The 17,939-nt window shown below is 42.8% G+C and overlaps 2 protein-coding genes across 2 annotated transcripts; one reads left to right on the forward strand and one right to left on the reverse strand.

The window, feature by feature from the left end:
- Positions 1 to 1,013: 1,013 nt before the first annotated feature.
- On the forward strand, positions 1,014 to 9,727 carry oxtra (oxytocin receptor a). Its single transcript, XM_019881432.1, has 2 exons — positions 1,014 to 2,289; positions 9,044 to 9,727. Exons 1-2 carry the CDS (start codon positions 1,383 to 1,385, stop codon positions 9,295 to 9,297), a joined length of 1,161 nt encoding a protein of 386 aa, XP_019736991.1. The 5' UTR covers positions 1,014 to 1,382; the 3' UTR covers positions 9,298 to 9,727.
- Positions 9,728 to 12,760: 3,033 nt separating this feature from the next.
- cav3 (caveolin 3) lies at positions 12,761 to 16,134 on the reverse strand. The gene is made up of 2 exons (XM_019881434.1): positions 15,661 to 16,134; positions 12,761 to 13,585 (listed from the first exon to the last, which is right to left on the reverse strand). The coding sequence occupies exons 1-2, from the start codon at positions 16,099 to 16,101 to the stop codon at positions 13,244 to 13,246; spliced, it is 783 nt and encodes a 260-aa protein (XP_019736993.1). The 5' UTR covers positions 16,102 to 16,134; the 3' UTR covers positions 12,761 to 13,243.
- Positions 16,135 to 17,939: the final 1,805 nt, after the last annotated feature.

Raw genomic sequence — 17,939 nt, forward strand, 5'->3', positions numbered from 1 at the left:
GCAAGCCATTGCAAACAACAACTAACTGGAAAAGACTCACCGAACACCATCAACAAAACTGTTCCATGTGCTTTGCAATTAAAAAAAAAAACTGTTGTCCTACAGCACATTTAAGGTGCATAACAATCAAATAATATAAGTAAATGAAGCTATGTATTTAGGTATGATTCTGAACAATATTTAAAAATAATTATTTATGTAAAAAGATCAAATCAAGCCTGTAATGATGCCGTTTTTCTCCAGGAGACATTTGTCTCATCATGCCGCTTTTATATCGACGCAGGCAATGATTTTCTCATATCTATCATACTGCACCACCACCACACGTCAGCTACCAAAACGAAATTCATCTCACTTGACAAACAGACAATCAAGGTAATGGACAAGACACCAGTCAGATAGATGGCACCGCTCTAGATTTGTCAACGTTTCACTTCTGAAAACTGTAAATTCAAAGACATGCAAACGTATTTAAAATGCCTGAATAATTCAGTCATCGCTTAATCTCAACTTTGATCACCAGACCTCAAAACTCAGAAAGACGACCTCAAATCTCTGTCAGGAGGGACCGTAACCTCACAATGTTTAAGACTTCTTTTGGACAGTTCTATTTCTCCTATAAAGGAGTCATACGCTGGAAGTTGCTTACTAATTAGTCCGACACTGCTTGTAAATAATGCACATTCTTAAATTATCTCGACCTTCTTTCATTTAATCAATATTCTTCTGTGCACTTTTTGAAAAGCCTTCTGTGGTCAAGCGTTGAGAATTAGCCCTCACTTTTTTTCAGCTCTACAATACTGTACTGCCGTTCATGAATATCCTCAGGTACCTCCACAGAAAGTTGAATTCTTCAGGACAGCATGATTTATACACGTATGTTGTTTTCCGTGCGTGGGCGTACCTGTCAAAACATTGTGAGCGCGCACAAATGTGCGACTGGTGCGCGGCGCCCCCTAGTGGCTGTGACGGAGCAGTCTGTTTAGTGGGACGTGTCGTTGACTGGAAAACAACAGCATACATATGCTGTGGTGCTGCTCTTGTGCTGCCCATTGCCAGTCCTTGCGGGTAGGATGCCGGAGCTCCTCTGTTTTGCGGTACTTTCTTTTATCCTCACTTTTCCCCACTCTCCCTCTTGAATTTTGTTTGATAATGACGCTGAGAATTTGGTTTTGGTGTTTTTACACCAATAAGTGAGTTATTGTTTTTATTATTATCATTATTATTATTCTTGTTATTTTGTGTGTGTGGTAGATGTTTTGTCTTACTGTTGTCGGGAATCTGATTTGGACGCCGATTTTGGGACCAATGCATCGAAATCGCACTAATTGACTACCGTAGTATGTTTGGAGGATCTTTGGCGTGACGCACGGACTGCGCCAATGGAGAGCTTTTTGAACCAAAGTGACTTGTGGCCGGTAAATGACTCGTGGTCCTCCGAGTCGAACCACACGAACCCCCTGAAGAGGAACGAGGAGGTGGCCAAGGTGGAGGTGACCGTCCTCGCCCTGATTCTCTTCCTGGCGCTCACCGGCAACTTGTGCGTCCTGGCGGCCACCCACAGCGCCAAGCACAGCCAGTCGCGCATGTACTACTTCATGAAGCACCTGAGCATCGCCGACCTGGTGGTGGCTGTCTTCCAGGTCCTGCCTCAGCTCATCTGGGACATCACCTTCCGTTTCTACGGGCCGGATCTACTTTGCAGGCTGGTCAAATACCTTCAGGTGGTGGGCATGTTCGCCTCCACTTACATGCTGGTGCTCATGTCCGTGGACAGGTGCCTGGCGATCTGCCAACCTCTGCGCTCCCTGCACAGGCGGAAGGATCGCTTCTACGTGGTGTTCTCCTGGAGCCTCAGCATGCTCCTCAGCATTCCTCAAATGTTCATCTTCTCCCTTCGGGAGGTGGGCTCGGCCGGCTCCGGAGTGTACGACTGCTGGGGCGACTTCGTCATGCCGTGGGGTGCCAAGGCGTACATCACGTGGATCAGCCTGACCATCTACATTATCCCGGTGGGGATCCTGAGCGTGTGCTACGGTCTGATCAGCTTCAAAATATGGCAGAACTTTAAACTGAAGACCAGACGGGAGCAGTGCATGAGCCTGACGCCCAAGGTCGGCAAAGGAGGCGGCGCGTTGGCGCGGGTGAGCAGTGTCAAACTCATCTCCAAGGCCAAGATGACCACCGTCAAGATGACTTTTGTCATCGTGCTGGCGTACATCGTGTGCTGGACTCCCTTCTTCTCCGTACAGATGTGGTCCGCGTGGGACCATGCCGCCCCACGCGAGGGTGAGTGCAAAATCATTTCTCGACCTTTCGCTTCAATCTGCGCGTAAAAACCATCGCGCAGTCTTCCTCAACATTCATTTGACCCAAGGCGTATTTTTTACATTGGGAAAAAATCATGACACAATATCACCAAGCAAAATGTTTGAATTTGAGATCATTTACTTCGCGTAATCTTGGTCTGGGTGACGAAACAAATCTCGCGTGAGCACACCCCCAAACAAAACAAATGTAAACGGGAAGTCGCATACTGTATACTAAAATAATGATTTTTGTTTTATATTACTCACAAATGTACTTACGTTTTCGAGGTGAGCACAAAGCTATTGTTTGGAATGAAAGGCAACAGGTGGATACACAGGTGAATTGTAACGTCTGCCATCTAGTGGAGGAGCATGTCATTGTTCAGCATGTCATTTACGTCACTGAAATAGCTAGATGTACAGACATATTTGTCATCAATAAATCAATTAAGTCAAATTAGATAATTTACCAGGCAGCTGAGTGTAAATGTTTGTCTATATGTACCCTTTTATTGGCTGGAGACCAATTCAGGGTGTAATCAGCCTCTCACCAAACGGTCTGCGGGGACAGACACCAGCTCACGTGTGACCCTAATGCTTACTCCTCTACTTGATGGAATAAGGTACAATCAATTTGTGTCTGACTGTGACATCGCAGTTTGGTAAAATCCACACCCACAAACACATTCGCAGTGACAGGCAAGCAAAGAAAGATTGACTTCTTACTAATTTTGAAGTTAATCATTTGTAGTGGGATATTAGATGGTGACCAGGAGCCCAGATTTTGGAAAAAAAAAGTGGATATATATATATATATATATATATATATATTGGTAGTGACATTTTTGTTTGGTGCTGTGCTGTAAGATTTTTCTATTTCGTCGGTTCAATAACGGTTAGTAAAAAGAATCATTTGCTAATTCATCAGGAACACCTGCACGATATGATAAGATACATTGCAAAAGCTCTTCAATGGTAAACTGTGTCCCAGTGCACAAAGCGAGCTCCACAAAGGCAGGCTGGAATGAATTTTATCGCGCCCTCTCTCTGGCTGTCCATGCACGCGTTTTAATCCATTTGTTTTGTTGGCCAAAATGCAGAGAGTGTTTCTTTCAGAATGCGCAAGGCGCCCTTTTCCCACGTGTCCCTTGTGTCGCTCATCTCGCTGCGCAGTGTCAGACGGCTAATCATTAATCAAATTAGTGTGCACGACCGCACGGCCACAAGCTTTATGTGTGCCCCCTGGGGCCACATTGGCGCGTCTCGTTGACATTTAACAGCAATAAGCTGCAAAGCATGACAAGCACTGTAACAGTTCCCGTGGTCGTCGGTTGGTTGGACAAGGGCCACACCCATACTGCCACAGACAACTGTCGTCTTCTGAGTTGCACATCGGGAAGATGGCCCCCTTGTATTGAATCTACAAGCGAGCGGTGTCATAATATGCTAGCTTTACACAGGGCTGTTATTTGGAAATGAGCATTGCATTCGGTTGAAAATGTAATGAGATCCCTTTGCATATAATAGGTAATGCTGAGTTTTGAGAAGTAATCATTTGAAATTTCAAGTATACCAAAAGTGACTACAGTATACACTTCCTTTTTTTTTATTAATTTTGTTTCAATTATCATACAGATGTGAGGCAATCATCATTTGAAAGGTTGGGCTAGGAAGCATATAATGACTTTTAGGACACCCTCTATGGTTATTGTTGTGGTTTTGCAGTTGTGGTGTACAACTGAATTGCATCACACTGAGAGCTGTTCGAAATAATTTGCCCCTCCTGTGGGTGGCTAAGCAACAAAGCATGTTCGATTGTGTGTGTCGCCTTGATGTTTGTTTTATCCGACCACAAAAAAAAGGGGGTGGGGGGGATAGGGGGGATAATTGTCTTCCTGAACGTGGTATTTCCGAAAGCCATGTCAGAAATACTGTCCAAAAAAAAAGGACTTGAATAATCTTTAGATTGACCAAAACAAAAAGGTCACAAATTATCATGGCAAGTGGACAGAAAACAAACTTTGAAGGAGAAAATTATTCTTCTCTTTTTTTGTGTGTGTGTCCCTCCTTTGTGAAAGGCTCCAAGTGACTGTGTGAACGCTATCCTTGACTCTCGAGCAACATTGTTTGCTTTGGACCGAAACGGCCACTTCAGCGTGGTGTAGTTCAGTTTAGACGACGAACTTGGCAAACAGGACAATCTTTTTTTTTGTTTGTTTTTTATTCTCCTGTCTGCACCTGTCAGGAAGGAGGCTGATGACCGTTGTCCACGTGAATAACCCTCAGAACGGCCGTAATCGTCTGATCCACGTGCCGATGTTTGCGTACCATAGATGGGCCAGAGTGCCTGCTGCCTGAGTGTAGATCACTATCCATTAGACTGACACTAATGTCAACTCAGACAGACAGCAGACAGCTCCGAACAACAAATACAAGATCCTCTATTCAGGTGCATCTTGATCCATGAGAAAATCGCAGAAGTTAATTTATTTCATTTCTACATCCTTTCTGTGTTCATATTGTTCAATTGTTTCCTTTGTAACATCCATATTTCTTGCGATGGTGAATTTGGGATTTCCTAATTCGAATCTTACCCCCCAAAAGTGACATCTTTCAACTCAATATATGACATTTGCTTTGTGAACTAAACTACTGAACTGATTCTTTTCCGCATAGTATTCTACATTAATTTATTGAGATGGACCTAAATGTTCCAATCTTGATGGCATTATTTAGCATACAAACAGCAGCTTTTCAAATTAAATGGTTCTTCCCACATTTGCTTGTGAGACCTCCAAGTATGACCACTTTGCATTTTGTAATGCTGGTTGAACTTGGATTTGGGAGGCCCTCCAAGGACCGCAACAAAATACAGAAGCGTAGTCGTGTTAAGTGTTCATCAAAAACAAGGCTGGGACTTTAGGAATCACTGCCATAAATGATAGAAACAGATATTCAGATTTTTGAGATGATTGAAATTATTGAGTAATGAGATGCACCAATTAATCAATCAATTTGGCAATCGGTAATCGGATGGTAGGGTTCCAATTAAATCAGACCCTGAAAAAAATTGGACAAAATAATCAGCCAAATGACCAATGTTTGCTGATTGTTTTTACCTTTATGTACTCTAAACATTTACAGCAGATGTACACAAGTAACACCAGTCTCATTTATGACACATAAATCTATACCATAACCTTGAATCCATCCATCCATCCATTTTATAATCCGCTTCTCCTCACTAGGGACATACTGGAGCCTATCCCAGCTGTCTTGGGGCAGTAGGCGGGGGACACATAGACAAACAACATAGACAAACATCCATCCGCCCTCACACTCACACCTTGAGACAATTTAGAGTGTTCAATCAGCCTGCCGTGCAAGTTTTTAGAATGTGGGAGGAAACGGGCGTACCCGGAGAAAACCCACGCAGGCACAGGGAGAAGATACAAACTCCACATAGGAAGGCCAGAGCCAGAATCGAACCCTGCACCTTTGCACTGTGAGGCGGACGTGCTGGCCAGTCGACCACTGTGTCGCTGGGCATCATTAAATCGCCATTTTTAAAACGGCATCAATAAATCCATATTGAATGAACATCCGAATATATAATTTTTAGACAATTCTACAGGAACCGTATTGTGTCGAGGAAAGCTGAGACGCACATATTTGGTATGAAGTATAATCGAGAGGGGACACAAACATCTGCTGCCATAGCTGTGAAGGGGAAACAATTCCATATTTTCTTCATAGTTCACCTCCTGTCGGTGTAATGGCCCGGTGCCCGGATACTTTTTATTTGGCATTAGAATTGCATCCAGGTGGCAAGTAACACGGTGCACTTCATGATCTTTTTTTTTTCGTCATTTTTCATTAAGTGACACTTGACTTTGCAATCGACTCTTTCAGCCGGTTCAATTGTTAAGTGCTGAAATGGAGTGTGAAAATGGGCCCTCACCCTCATGTTTCATCCATACTGGTGCAGCGTCTCATTTATTCTTTGGCTCGGCTTCAACGCAGAAACACATCAGCGTTACGAATTTGCAAAAATGATCAGCAGGCAGTAATTGTGACCGCAAAAATGCCCCATTAGCTGGCACCTGTGATTTCACATTTAGCCTGCGTGGCTCACTTTGATGGTGACAGAAAGGTGCTGGAAGGCGAATGCCGACTGGCTCTGACTGGCAATCTCCCAACATATTGGCCACTGAAAAAAAAAAAAAAAAATCCCCTACACTGAACCCGCTGACTCACCCATGCTGTGCTATTGATTTGTATTCGACACTTAATGGCCATGAAGCCCAAGGAGTTTCGAACCTGCTAAAGGTCGAAAAAAAATGTTCTTTTTATTCCCTTCTTCTTTCCCCTTTCTTTCTTTTAAACGTCACGAGGATTTCGCAAAAAGCAGCAAATGAGAATGGGTAAAACATTTAGAAGCAACCTCCTTTTTGGTGGAGGGGGGAGACGCTATCATCATTGACTTTCCAATAGATGAGACTCGCCCCCCCCCCCCCATGAGGGATGCATCTTCATTTGCCTTGCAATCGTTCACAAGCTGCGAGATCATTTAACAAGCGTAATTATTCAAATGAGATGATGTCGAAACATTTTGGATCACCAGTTCCATTTGTACATAGAAAAAAAAATAGCAGAGACAATAAAAATCATTCAGAATGTCATCAAACTGAATCAAACAAAAGAAAAACGTTCATCACCCTCCTGAGACGACAGAGCACATTTTCACTGTTTCGGAATTTCAGAAAAATGCAAACGGGCTAATGAGAAGGTGGATAAATGACAAACGCTGGTACACAGAGCTGATAGGAGCAAGAAGTCAGACAGAATTACCACAAAAAGATTATGAGGGATTTTTGTCCACAATACGTTTAAAGTGGACTGTGAATCAGCGCTCTGTATTACTTTGTAATTATTTGTTTGAAAGCAACTTGTCCGGGGATGCCGTTTGATTTCTAAAGGACGTTACGTGAGCAGCCACAATCAGTTCTATGTCACCATCATTTAAACTTTATTAACCTTCCAAACAATTTGAAGAGAACATTATTAATTGTCATACAAGTTAAACACAGCATATGTTAAGATATAAAAATAAAATGCTCCGTTTTAACTTATTTGTAGGTGGACTTATGAGTTTAATGAAAAATTCATTAATATTTGGGAACCACTGACATGGGAATGTAAAGAATTAAAAAGTGGTACCATGATTTATTTCTTTACTTCAGCGGAGAAAGTATTTTTCCTTCTGGTTTATGCCCCTTGGGCACCAGGGTGCAGTACAAAACACACATACGGTGAAAATATAGTTGCATAAAATGCGCATAGATTTGTTCGTGAAACTTGAAGAAGACTAAACTGCAGTAGTATTACTCATTTTTCACAAACTATAAAAAAATATATGCCAGTAATCTTTTCATACACTGTGTCTGGATGTGCTGCTGCACCGTTTGTGTTCAAATGTCAGGTGTTTAAGGTTTGTCACCGTATATCTTGATCACATCATGTTTTTTATCAGCATTGTCTACCCCTTTTCTGATTCTGCGTTAGCATTGAGCTAGTGGGCTTTCATAAGACAAAGTGATGTGTTTTTTTTTTTAATTGTTCGTTTCATTTTTAGTTTATCAGCATACTTCAACAAGGAGTGATAAACAAATACACTCCGTACTTTCAGACTTTGTTAAGTGCACTGTCGCCACCTAGCGGTGGATTGCCTGCAGCTCACTCGTGTCAACTATCAACGTCACGGCTTGTAACTGTAAAAAAAAAATCGAGACACTCATAATTTAAGATACCACTGTATGCCGTAAGTCACCTTTTCACAACAACGCACGTTTCTACCCAGCTCAGGGGGCTAAACAGTACACAAAGCAGGTTCCCAAAGTCATGAGCAGTCAAGTCCCACATTTGATGAGACAGTTACGGAGATCGTGAACACTTGTGTAAAATGCCACAAGGGGGACAGAGTTGATGTGTCGTAAATGTCATCCCGCATGCCGCCACGTACGAGCAGTTGCTGTGATGTATGATTTCATCTTTTTTATGTTTTAGTGCCATGGATTAGCTGTCGTTGATTTTTTTTTGTGTGTGTGTGTGTGTGGGGCCTGGGGGTTGCTTTCTTCTTCTGACTTTGTCTAATTCAAGATCGTAGTTATTATTAGAGCTGTGTAGACTTTTATGCAATTATTGATGGATTTCTACTCTTTTGTAAATGGCAGATCTCATGAAACACGTCATGTACTCATAACATGTCAGGTACTCACCCCTGATGTGTTCCGAGCAGATCTGAGGGGTGGAAAAAATAGAATCCCTCTTAACACTGCACACTATAGCATAATCAGTCAGGCTGAACTTTAAAGCCTTCAGATAATTGTGCTGCTTAATTCATATTCCATAAATGCAATTTTAGTCAGAATGCTGTGTTTGGAATACTGGAGTGTGGGCGCATAAAACATATCGGAAAGGTTTCGGAATTGACTTCTCCTTTAAATGTCTTTCTTTTTTTTTTCTCCCCCACTGCACTTTCGTTTAGTTTCCACTCAGTTATTTATGGGTAGGCAATACGAATGAATATTGATGCTGTGACAATTTATTTAACCTCGCAGCATGTTTTATGTATCAGCGCAGTCTGTCAGTCTGGTGTTGGTCATTCACTCTGTCAGTCAGTCTGTTTTTATTTTCCCTCTACCTGACGGTTCCTGTCCTGACCTTTCTTGCAGCTATGCCCTTCATCATCTCCATGTTGCTGGCCAGCCTCAACAGTTGTTGCAACCCGTGGATCTACATGTGTTTCGCGGGCCACCTCTTCCACGACCTGCGGCAGAATTTCCTGTGCTGCCCCGGACGCTACCTCAATTCGTCGAGGTGCCGCTGCGAGCGCGACTTGGACTCCAGTCACAAGAGCATCTCGTCCACCTTGGTCATTAAGAGCACCGGCAGCCAGAGGAGCATCACGCAGACGTCCAGCACGTGAGCGCTGAGGCCGCCATTTTACACAACGAGACTCTTTCTTGAACCAGAAGGACGTTCATAAAAAAGAAATATTCATAATTTTACAAAGTATTTACAGAACAGCGATTTATGGTGTAAATATAGTCTGACTAATGGATGAACAGAATATTTGAATGCAATGAATGTTTTCAGGATAATTATGGAATAAGCCAAGCAATCAACCTTTGTTTGCTTATTTTTATGTTTTGTTCTTTTAGATGTACAGTACATACACACATACCAGCGACAATATTGGGCACACTCGCAAAATCAACGCAACGGCAACCGTAAATGAATCTTGCACAGATTTTTTTAATGTTAACTTTTGATGGACACTGTCAGAGATCAAACCATTGGAGATCATTTTCAATCCAAAAATGATCCTACCTGCCTTCCCCGTAAATTAATCTGCAAAATGTGTTCAATTTAAATGACCCTTTTAGTTGTCCCTTCGTTGCTACGTAATTTACGACAAGTTTCAAAGCATTGCAAAGAGATATTGCAACAGGGGTTGAATCATTTTGAGTGCAACTGTAGGCCTTTCCAATATTTTGCTGACCTCTCAGTGTGATACCGTGGAATTCTACGCCCACGATAACTGCTTACATTTTATATGAATTTAATATTGTGCACATCGATAAACTGTACATGCTTAGTGGACGGCCAATGTAAAGGGAACTGCAGCTGAGAGTATAAAACTTGTGTGTGTCAGTAGGGTTTGTGCGTTACACGCGTGTGCCACGTTGTTCACTTTGTTGCATCTGTGGGCGATTGCATCAGTGTCAAATATTTATACACTGTACTGTGAGATATGAAAATTGTCATTTAAAAAAAAACCCTCTGATCAAAAGTATGAAGTGCAAAAAAAAAAAAAAAAAAAAAAAGAGGAACGCATGTAAAAACTATGTACCTCATGTAAGCGTGTTCCGCTGAGCTGTGTCGAAAAGTCTTGACCAAGTTGTGCCAGCCTGAGGGGTGCTTCTCCAATGACGTCACGCAATTCCATTCCCATCATTTTGAGCAAGAATTGGACTAAAATAAAACAATTTCGATCAAACTATCCATCCATCCAGAAAATTTATTCTCAGAAAATGTTGGTAATAAAACGAGTTTTATTTTGATCCACCGCTAGACTGATAAACTTGTAAGCCATTTCTTGGTCGTTTGAACTCATCATTATGTATGTATATAGTTTTTACATCGGGTTGGATCAAAATGGGTCAAATCTTTAACCTAATGCACTCGGTATGAATAACCCAGCATTGGCGTTTGGGCCCAGCACTGGGTTATCTATTTCACCAAATTTGGGTTGCTTTTTACCCAGCATTTTCAATGGCAGTGTATTCCGATGCATGTCTGAGGCGTCTGCGTAGCACGTCGCTTACGCCTTCTGAATATATTACGTGAAATAATCTCCTCCTCTGCGCATTCATTCTTAATCACAGTTTATTGATTATTGCCACCCTTCAGCAGGAACGATACAAATGAAAAGAAACAAAGTACTGCCCAAGGTTCCGTAAAGGGTACTTCTCTTAATGGTCTCATTAAATATTGAACCAACGGGTATGCATTATATACTATGGAAAACAATCATCATAAATCTTTGCCTGTGTAGTCCACACATGACTCGTGGTCAACTCATGTCTCGCAAAGCTACATTGTTGTCTGAAAAAAAACAGTTGACTTGAATCAACATTTCATTTTGTCCCGGGAGAGAGAGGAGGTCAATTGTAGGTACTTTGCATTCATACAAATCAGTGGCGGATGCTGGTCTGTCAAGGAGGGGAAGCTCAATTTCGGCCTACATCATAAAATGTGTCCTTTTATTTATACGTAAATTCTACTCTCCGTTCCTTTTCAAAAAGGTTGCCTTCACCATAAGATCGGTGATTGGCTCATTTTGCTGTCAATCAAAACGAAATTCAGCTTCAGACTGATCATCCAATCATCATGCAGAAAAGCTGAGCTTCCTGGCCAGCCTATAAACGCCCACTGTCCATAGACTCCCAGAGACTATCAGTGTCCGGTGGGCGGGACAAAACCAGCATTTATCCAATGACTCGTCTCGTTTCAATGCATTGGGACAACCGACACTGAACTCTCAAGACGCCCAGCGTTAGTGAAGCTGCGGAATGAATGAGAAGACAGAAGAGAGTCGCGTCGTAACTAGTAATAAGAAGCTGATTCGGAGCAAAAGTTGAGCGCGTTGTAGCGCATATTTAGTCAATGATATGTCCACACAATTGTAAGTACACACACATATTTGATCACTTACTTTTTGACATTTTAGGCGAAGCTGTGCTTCCCTTGCAGTCTTCGAGCAATCACCTCTGATACAAATGTAAGTCACAATCACTGAAAATGCTCCACACCTCTGCACTGAGGCCGACACGCTAACCGGTCGACGTGAGTAGTTAATGTACCTTGGCTCAATAAAGTTCCGGCCACTGCTCTAGTCCTTCAAAAATGCAAAAAGTGCCCAACAGCAGCCTCTTGTGGGTTGCAGTGATTAACAATGTTGTCTGGTTTTAAGGGTGGGGGATGGGGGGGGGGAGGGGGTGAAGACAACGGACTCATATTTTCATGTTGTTTGTGTTTAATAATTACACACGTGGTGAATTTGACACATTGGCTCTCAAGAGATACGACGAAACATTTGTTTTCATTGCTTTTGGATGTGCGTTTGGGATCATGATTGGTTTCAACAAGTGCCAAGTCAACAAATTGTCATTGTAGAGGAATTTAACTTTTTAATTTTGGATCCGGGGAAGCAGACTAACTGAGAGGCGAACACGTGTCACGCTTGCATGCACGCTTGTCGACAGCGGGCGCGGCAGCAATGATGAGCGGTTCAGTCCATCTCCTGTGAATTACAGTATTGATGTCTTGAAGGGAGATGGAGGAGCCCCCTCACCCGTGCGACCCCCCCCCCCCATCAAAAGGGAAAAGGCCTCCCAGGATGGCAGAGATGCCACAGAAGCATGCCTCCTCCTGCAGCTGTCGCTGGGCTTCTGCGGCGAAAGCACACTGGGCACAAAGCTTTACATCCAGTTAAAAAAAAGCAGTCAAACAAAAGTGAGTTTTGCGTTTTCAGCCTCCTATAGACGCATAAGTGTTGTAAAAAAAAGAAAAGAAAAAACAGAGAAGCCAGAGAGACAATACTTTTAGTCAAAAATGTCATTGGCAGCCATTGTGAACGAAACCTGCTCTGAAAAGTCATGCATTGTTTTATGCCTGTGTGTGTGTGTGTGTGTGTGTGTGTGTGTGTGTGTGTGTGTGTGTGTGTGTGTGTGTGTGTGTGTGTCTGTGTCTGTCACCGGCCTGCAGAGATGCACTTTGAAATGAGAACAACGCATTCCACAAAAGGTTGCTCTTAACTCAAAAGCGTTTTGTCATTGTAATGTGTATTTCGTATTGTATTCTTTTTTTAACAACATTCACTCAAAAACAATCACAACAAATATTTTATTTTTCTGCTAATAATTGTACTTTTTTTTTCCACAAAATCCTGCTAAAAATCTCATGATAACAGGAGGGCAAGGTAGGGTGCCAAAGTGGTACAAATATGTCAATTTTCTGCTAGTAACTAATTTTATGGGCAAAATCTTTCAAAAATCTCCTAAGATGCCACTTTATCAAATTTCTACATCACTTCTTTTGTACAAAAATTCTACGGAAATCTTTTGAAGACAGACCCCCTTAGAATAAGAGGGTAGGGAACAAAACGGTATATAGAAATGTTCTACTAATTAATGCTACTTTTTTTTTTTTTTTGTACAAAATCCAAGTAAAATCTCTCGAAAACAGACCTCTCCAGGAGGAGAGGTTGCTGAACAGAATAGTAGGATGGTTCCGCGCCAGGGTAGTGTAGAAAAAGAGAGCAGGCCTCGTCTGATCGCATTTTCCTCAGGCGTGTCGGGTGAGTTTTTTTAGACTTCCTTGCGCAGTGCCACGCGCACGCTGCCGAAGACCTTGCCCACGGCTTCAAACAAAGGATCGCAGAAGGTCTGAATGCACAGCAAATAAATGCGGCTGACGCATTGCGACTCGATCAGGCAGCTCTTGATGCAGGGCATCACAGCCCAGATGTGGCAGAAGGAGATCAAGGCGAACAGGAAGCCCCAGAGCAGAGCCACGGGGATGCCGAAGATGGCCGACAGAATGCGGTAGCACCAGTACTTGGACACGGTGAAGGTGGTGTAGCTGAGCTTCCAGACGCCGTCCAGGCTGTGTGTCCCGTCTGGCTCTGCGATGACATCCTCAAACTCTACCTGATAAGAAATTAAAGTCAGCAAATTAGCGCTGAAATGACCCGAGTGAAATCATGAGCTAAAATCACAGGTAATGATGTGGGGTTTTAATTGGATTCTCTGTCATTGTACATGCACGGGTCTAATAAGTAAACACATAATGGTTGATGAAATATTTTTACCTTGTACGCAATGTGTACATACAGTAAATGGATAGACTGAGGTGGGATGTGACAAACAAACCTAGTGGGGCTTGTTACAGATGCTGGCTTTGACTTCAAAACAAACTGTGAGGTCTTCCACATTGTTGTGATGGCAAAAATGCGTGCCAGATACTGTATGTGTATCAAAGTAATATATACACTGTATATATATATATTTTTTGTGTAATGTATAGAAAAGTACAATGTTACAGACAAACCTAGTGTGGTTTGTTTTGGCAGTAGCAACCTACTGCAAAACCTCAGTAATTTAATTATAAATATGTAATAGATAATGGTGTGTTATGTGGCATATAAACCTAAAATGAGCACTAATCCAAATAGGAATCAGAAACACTGCTCCCTAACTAACCCTTACCTCTAACCCTAACCCAAACCCTAACCACTAATCCTAACCCCAAACCCCAACCCCTAACCATAACCCTAACCCAAACCCCCTAACCCCAACCCCAACCTTAACCCTAACTCCTAACTCCTAACCCCTAACCCCGAACCCTAACACCTAACCCTAACACTAACCCTTACCCTATTTATCGGAGATGATATTTTGTGTTGGTGGGGGGGGGGGGGGGCTGTTTTTGTTAGCATTTCAAATGGGCTAAGTAATTTAAGTGACTATGAACTGAGGTAATTATAGTTCCCACATGTAAGTGAGTCAGTCGTGTTAGTATGGACAGTAGTACTGTATGAGGGGCGTGGGCAAAGTTACACTGCAATCTGCCACTTGGTGGATAGGAAAATCTGTCTGCATTCCCAGCTGAGACTCGAACAGAATGTTAATGAACTTTTCAGACAAGCAGGCAGCAGACGCCCCGCTCATCTAAAAACGTTTTGTCTTCCAAACCAGTGGACGGGATCCGCTTGGGCTGATTGTTCAAAGAAAGCCGTCTGGGCTCATCCTCGGAATAAATTGCTGAATTGGTTTACACTTTGCTTTGCAAGGTCTGAAGGCGTTTTGAAGGAGAGAGGGGATTGCCTCAGCTTTCCAAAACAATGTCGTCAGAACAGGAAATTGCTTTGCGCACAGAAATGAGACACACACATATACTGCTACTTTCATGCCAGTTTTGCCATGGGCAGGAGTTAACACACAGGAGGCTGGCGTGACCGTGGTCAAACTTCCCACGTTGGCTTCTTTTGACAACAAATTGAATCAACTGCGCCTCTGCTGGTTGCACTCCATTTTGCGTCTCGTGCAACACGGTTAATCAACTATCAATTTCAAACAACTGACTGAATTATTTCTTCACCATGCCCATCCTGTTTCCCAATTTATTGTGATGGTGCAGTACCACATGTCCACAATCATTTATGCTCAGACCGACAGTGTCAAAACTGATTATTATTACTGTGCTAGTGTATGTCATGTTGTTCCCAATGAGTGAATATTTAGGACTTTTCAGAGGTTATCAGCTATCTTGTATCATGTCTGTTCATTATAGCAGGCCCATCGTGTCGATGTTGATATAAGCGGACACCAAGGGCAAGCTCTGTTCATAAATGATTTGTCATATTCGCAGACTTTCAGGTTGACAACAAAATCTACTCTCGGTGTACATATTCAATTTTGTGTTCAAGGCAAAGGGGTACGAGTAACGCCTGCAAACAATCGCCACGTAAACAGTTGTCAAATCTAAATAAAACACGATAGCTTTGGATATCAGTTACACACATTCTCCACGATCCCAAAAATAAATGCAATGTTCTGGACATGCACCAGGAATAGTTTGTGGGTCTATTCAAGGAATTTCGATCAAAGTGCAGCAAGCTATTTTCCTATCTCTGATTTTTGGCATTTCATATCAATGCATGTGCACATTCAAGCTATTTTTCCATCTTTGCATCGACAGGGCGGGGTCACCGCGCGGCACAAACCTTCACCACGTCCTCGTTGATCTGCTTCGGGTCTCTGTTGATAAGATCGATCTCCTTGGTGTTGCTGTCCTTCATGATCTTCTCCTCGTTGGTGTTGTACTGGTACTGGTCCGCCATATTTGAGGCCGCGGGTCCTGGACGATGAAGACGAGTGAAGGGAGAGCCGTCACAACGCGCACTGCAGGCACAGCAGATCACTTGTGAACCCCTGCATGGAGTGCGCTGACGGTGCCGTTGACATGCCAGTGGACAGCTGCTGCACACCCTGGTAAATTTGGAGGTCTGACCTCCCACCCTGCGCACACTCACACACTCACACACACACAATGTACCATGCTGAGAGACCACGCTTGTGTCACAATTCACATGGGCTTGTGGGAGGCCGACTGGGCAGGGTTTGCACTGTGGCACCAATTTCCACACACGCGCACCCTCCTGCATGTGGAATGTTGTCTTTTGTGGCTTAATTACATTAGCTGGCGGGCAGGGAACATTGAACAGCGAAGAAGTAAAACATTAATTACACTGTCAGTTTCTGCACTTCTTGTCTTGCGGATGTGAACTGACACTGTTAAAGATGGTTCACAGCGCCAACGACGTCTTCATCGGCTCATGAAATTAATTCGGATTTGCGGTGCTGATCGGGAGGCCTGTCATCTCTTTATTCAGTCAAGTTATCAAGAGTTACACTCGGCAACCATTTCAATGAGTACATGTGCATGACCGAAATGAATTTGAACCCTATTCAGGGGTGTCACATTAGAATTATGCTTTCCATTACGCCTGTGAACCAAGCAATCAAATGTATGATCACCTCATATTACTACATACAGTATACACAATAAATTGATGGATAACTTGTTCTGAAATCAGAAGCCCCCCCCCCCACCCTCCCAATACATTAGTTCAACTACTAAACAATTGATTTTAAAACGGAGATTGTTAAAAAAAAAAAATGAAATGATGTGGTGACCCGGATCTTGGGTTTGACACGCGTGCCCCAGATTGTAACAAAACAAATTTCTTTAGAAAGATAGCAATGCTTAATTTTGTTTGTCACCGACTGAGAGGTATTAATTTCACACCATTTTTATGACTGTGGTTGCACTTTGCACTTGTATAAACTGTACCACAGTTTTGGGAGATGTTTCTAATCCGTTAAACATGCATTAGGGTTGATGTATTGTAAATCTCTATAATTGCAAAACATTGGTCTCATAATTGTTACAGTAAGTGCATCGTTGTCTGTCACACCCGTTAGACACACAATGTGCGACTCAAGTGAACCCCTTACAGCCAGAATGGCATTTTGGTCCTCCTCAATTATGCAGTTGCTGCGATCAATCAGCGCTTTCTATAGCAGATTGTTGCGTTAAAAAAAGCTCATACCCTGTCATGCTCCCGAAAAAAGAACAAGAAAGGAGGCAAGCAGTCCCCATGGGAACTTGGAAAAGAAGCCAGCTAAGGGATTGTTGATGATTGGATATCATGTTCAAGCAAATGGCGTGCGGGTATGCATTAACATTTGCCTCTCTGGTTCCCAGGTGGCACCAATGGGCCGAGGTAAGCGTGGAGGAATGGGATCAGAGGGCATGGATCCGGGCAGCATTCCTGCTGTGGCGCGGGCCAGTGAGGAGGGAGACGGACGCAAATAGATCAGCCGAGATTGAAGGTGGGTCGGCCTCGTCCACTCAGAGTCTAAGCGAGGCCACCCGAGCCAAATAGACGTCACCCGGCCAAGCCGCGTCTAAAAATAGAACACTTTGACTGTGTGATGGGGCGGGGAGCTGTTAGTAATGCATAAAAGTGTTTTGTTGTCAAATAATGCAGCCCCTCTAAATTGATTTGCATTTTTGCTTCTCAAGCAGGCTTTCCTGCCATGTTTTTATGCTTGGTATCATATTGGATGTCATTTGCAGATTATAAGATGCTGTTGTCCTTATTAGCTCATTATTATCGAGTACATTATGATTATTGTTACACAAAACCAATTAATCCTTTTTGTAATACACACACACACACACACACACACACACACACACACACACACACACACACGCACACACGCACACACGCACACACACACACACACACACACACACACACACACACACACACATGAGATCAAGTACAAGAGCCGTGCAAAAATGGCCTCCATAAAGATATTGCGACTCAGTTTTGATTGACACTGGCCTGGATATTTATTCACATACCCTTTAGAGTTGAATCCCTGTTCCGTCTGAAGTATAAATCACAAACAACAAAAAAGAAATTTCACC

This window comes from Hippocampus comes, unplaced genomic scaffold (genome assembly GCF_001891065.2).
Source record: "Hippocampus comes isolate QL1 unplaced genomic scaffold, H_comes_QL1_v1.1 scaffold68, whole genome shotgun sequence".
In the NCBI taxonomy this organism is placed as follows: domain Eukaryota; kingdom Metazoa; phylum Chordata; class Actinopteri; order Syngnathiformes; family Syngnathidae; genus Hippocampus; species Hippocampus comes.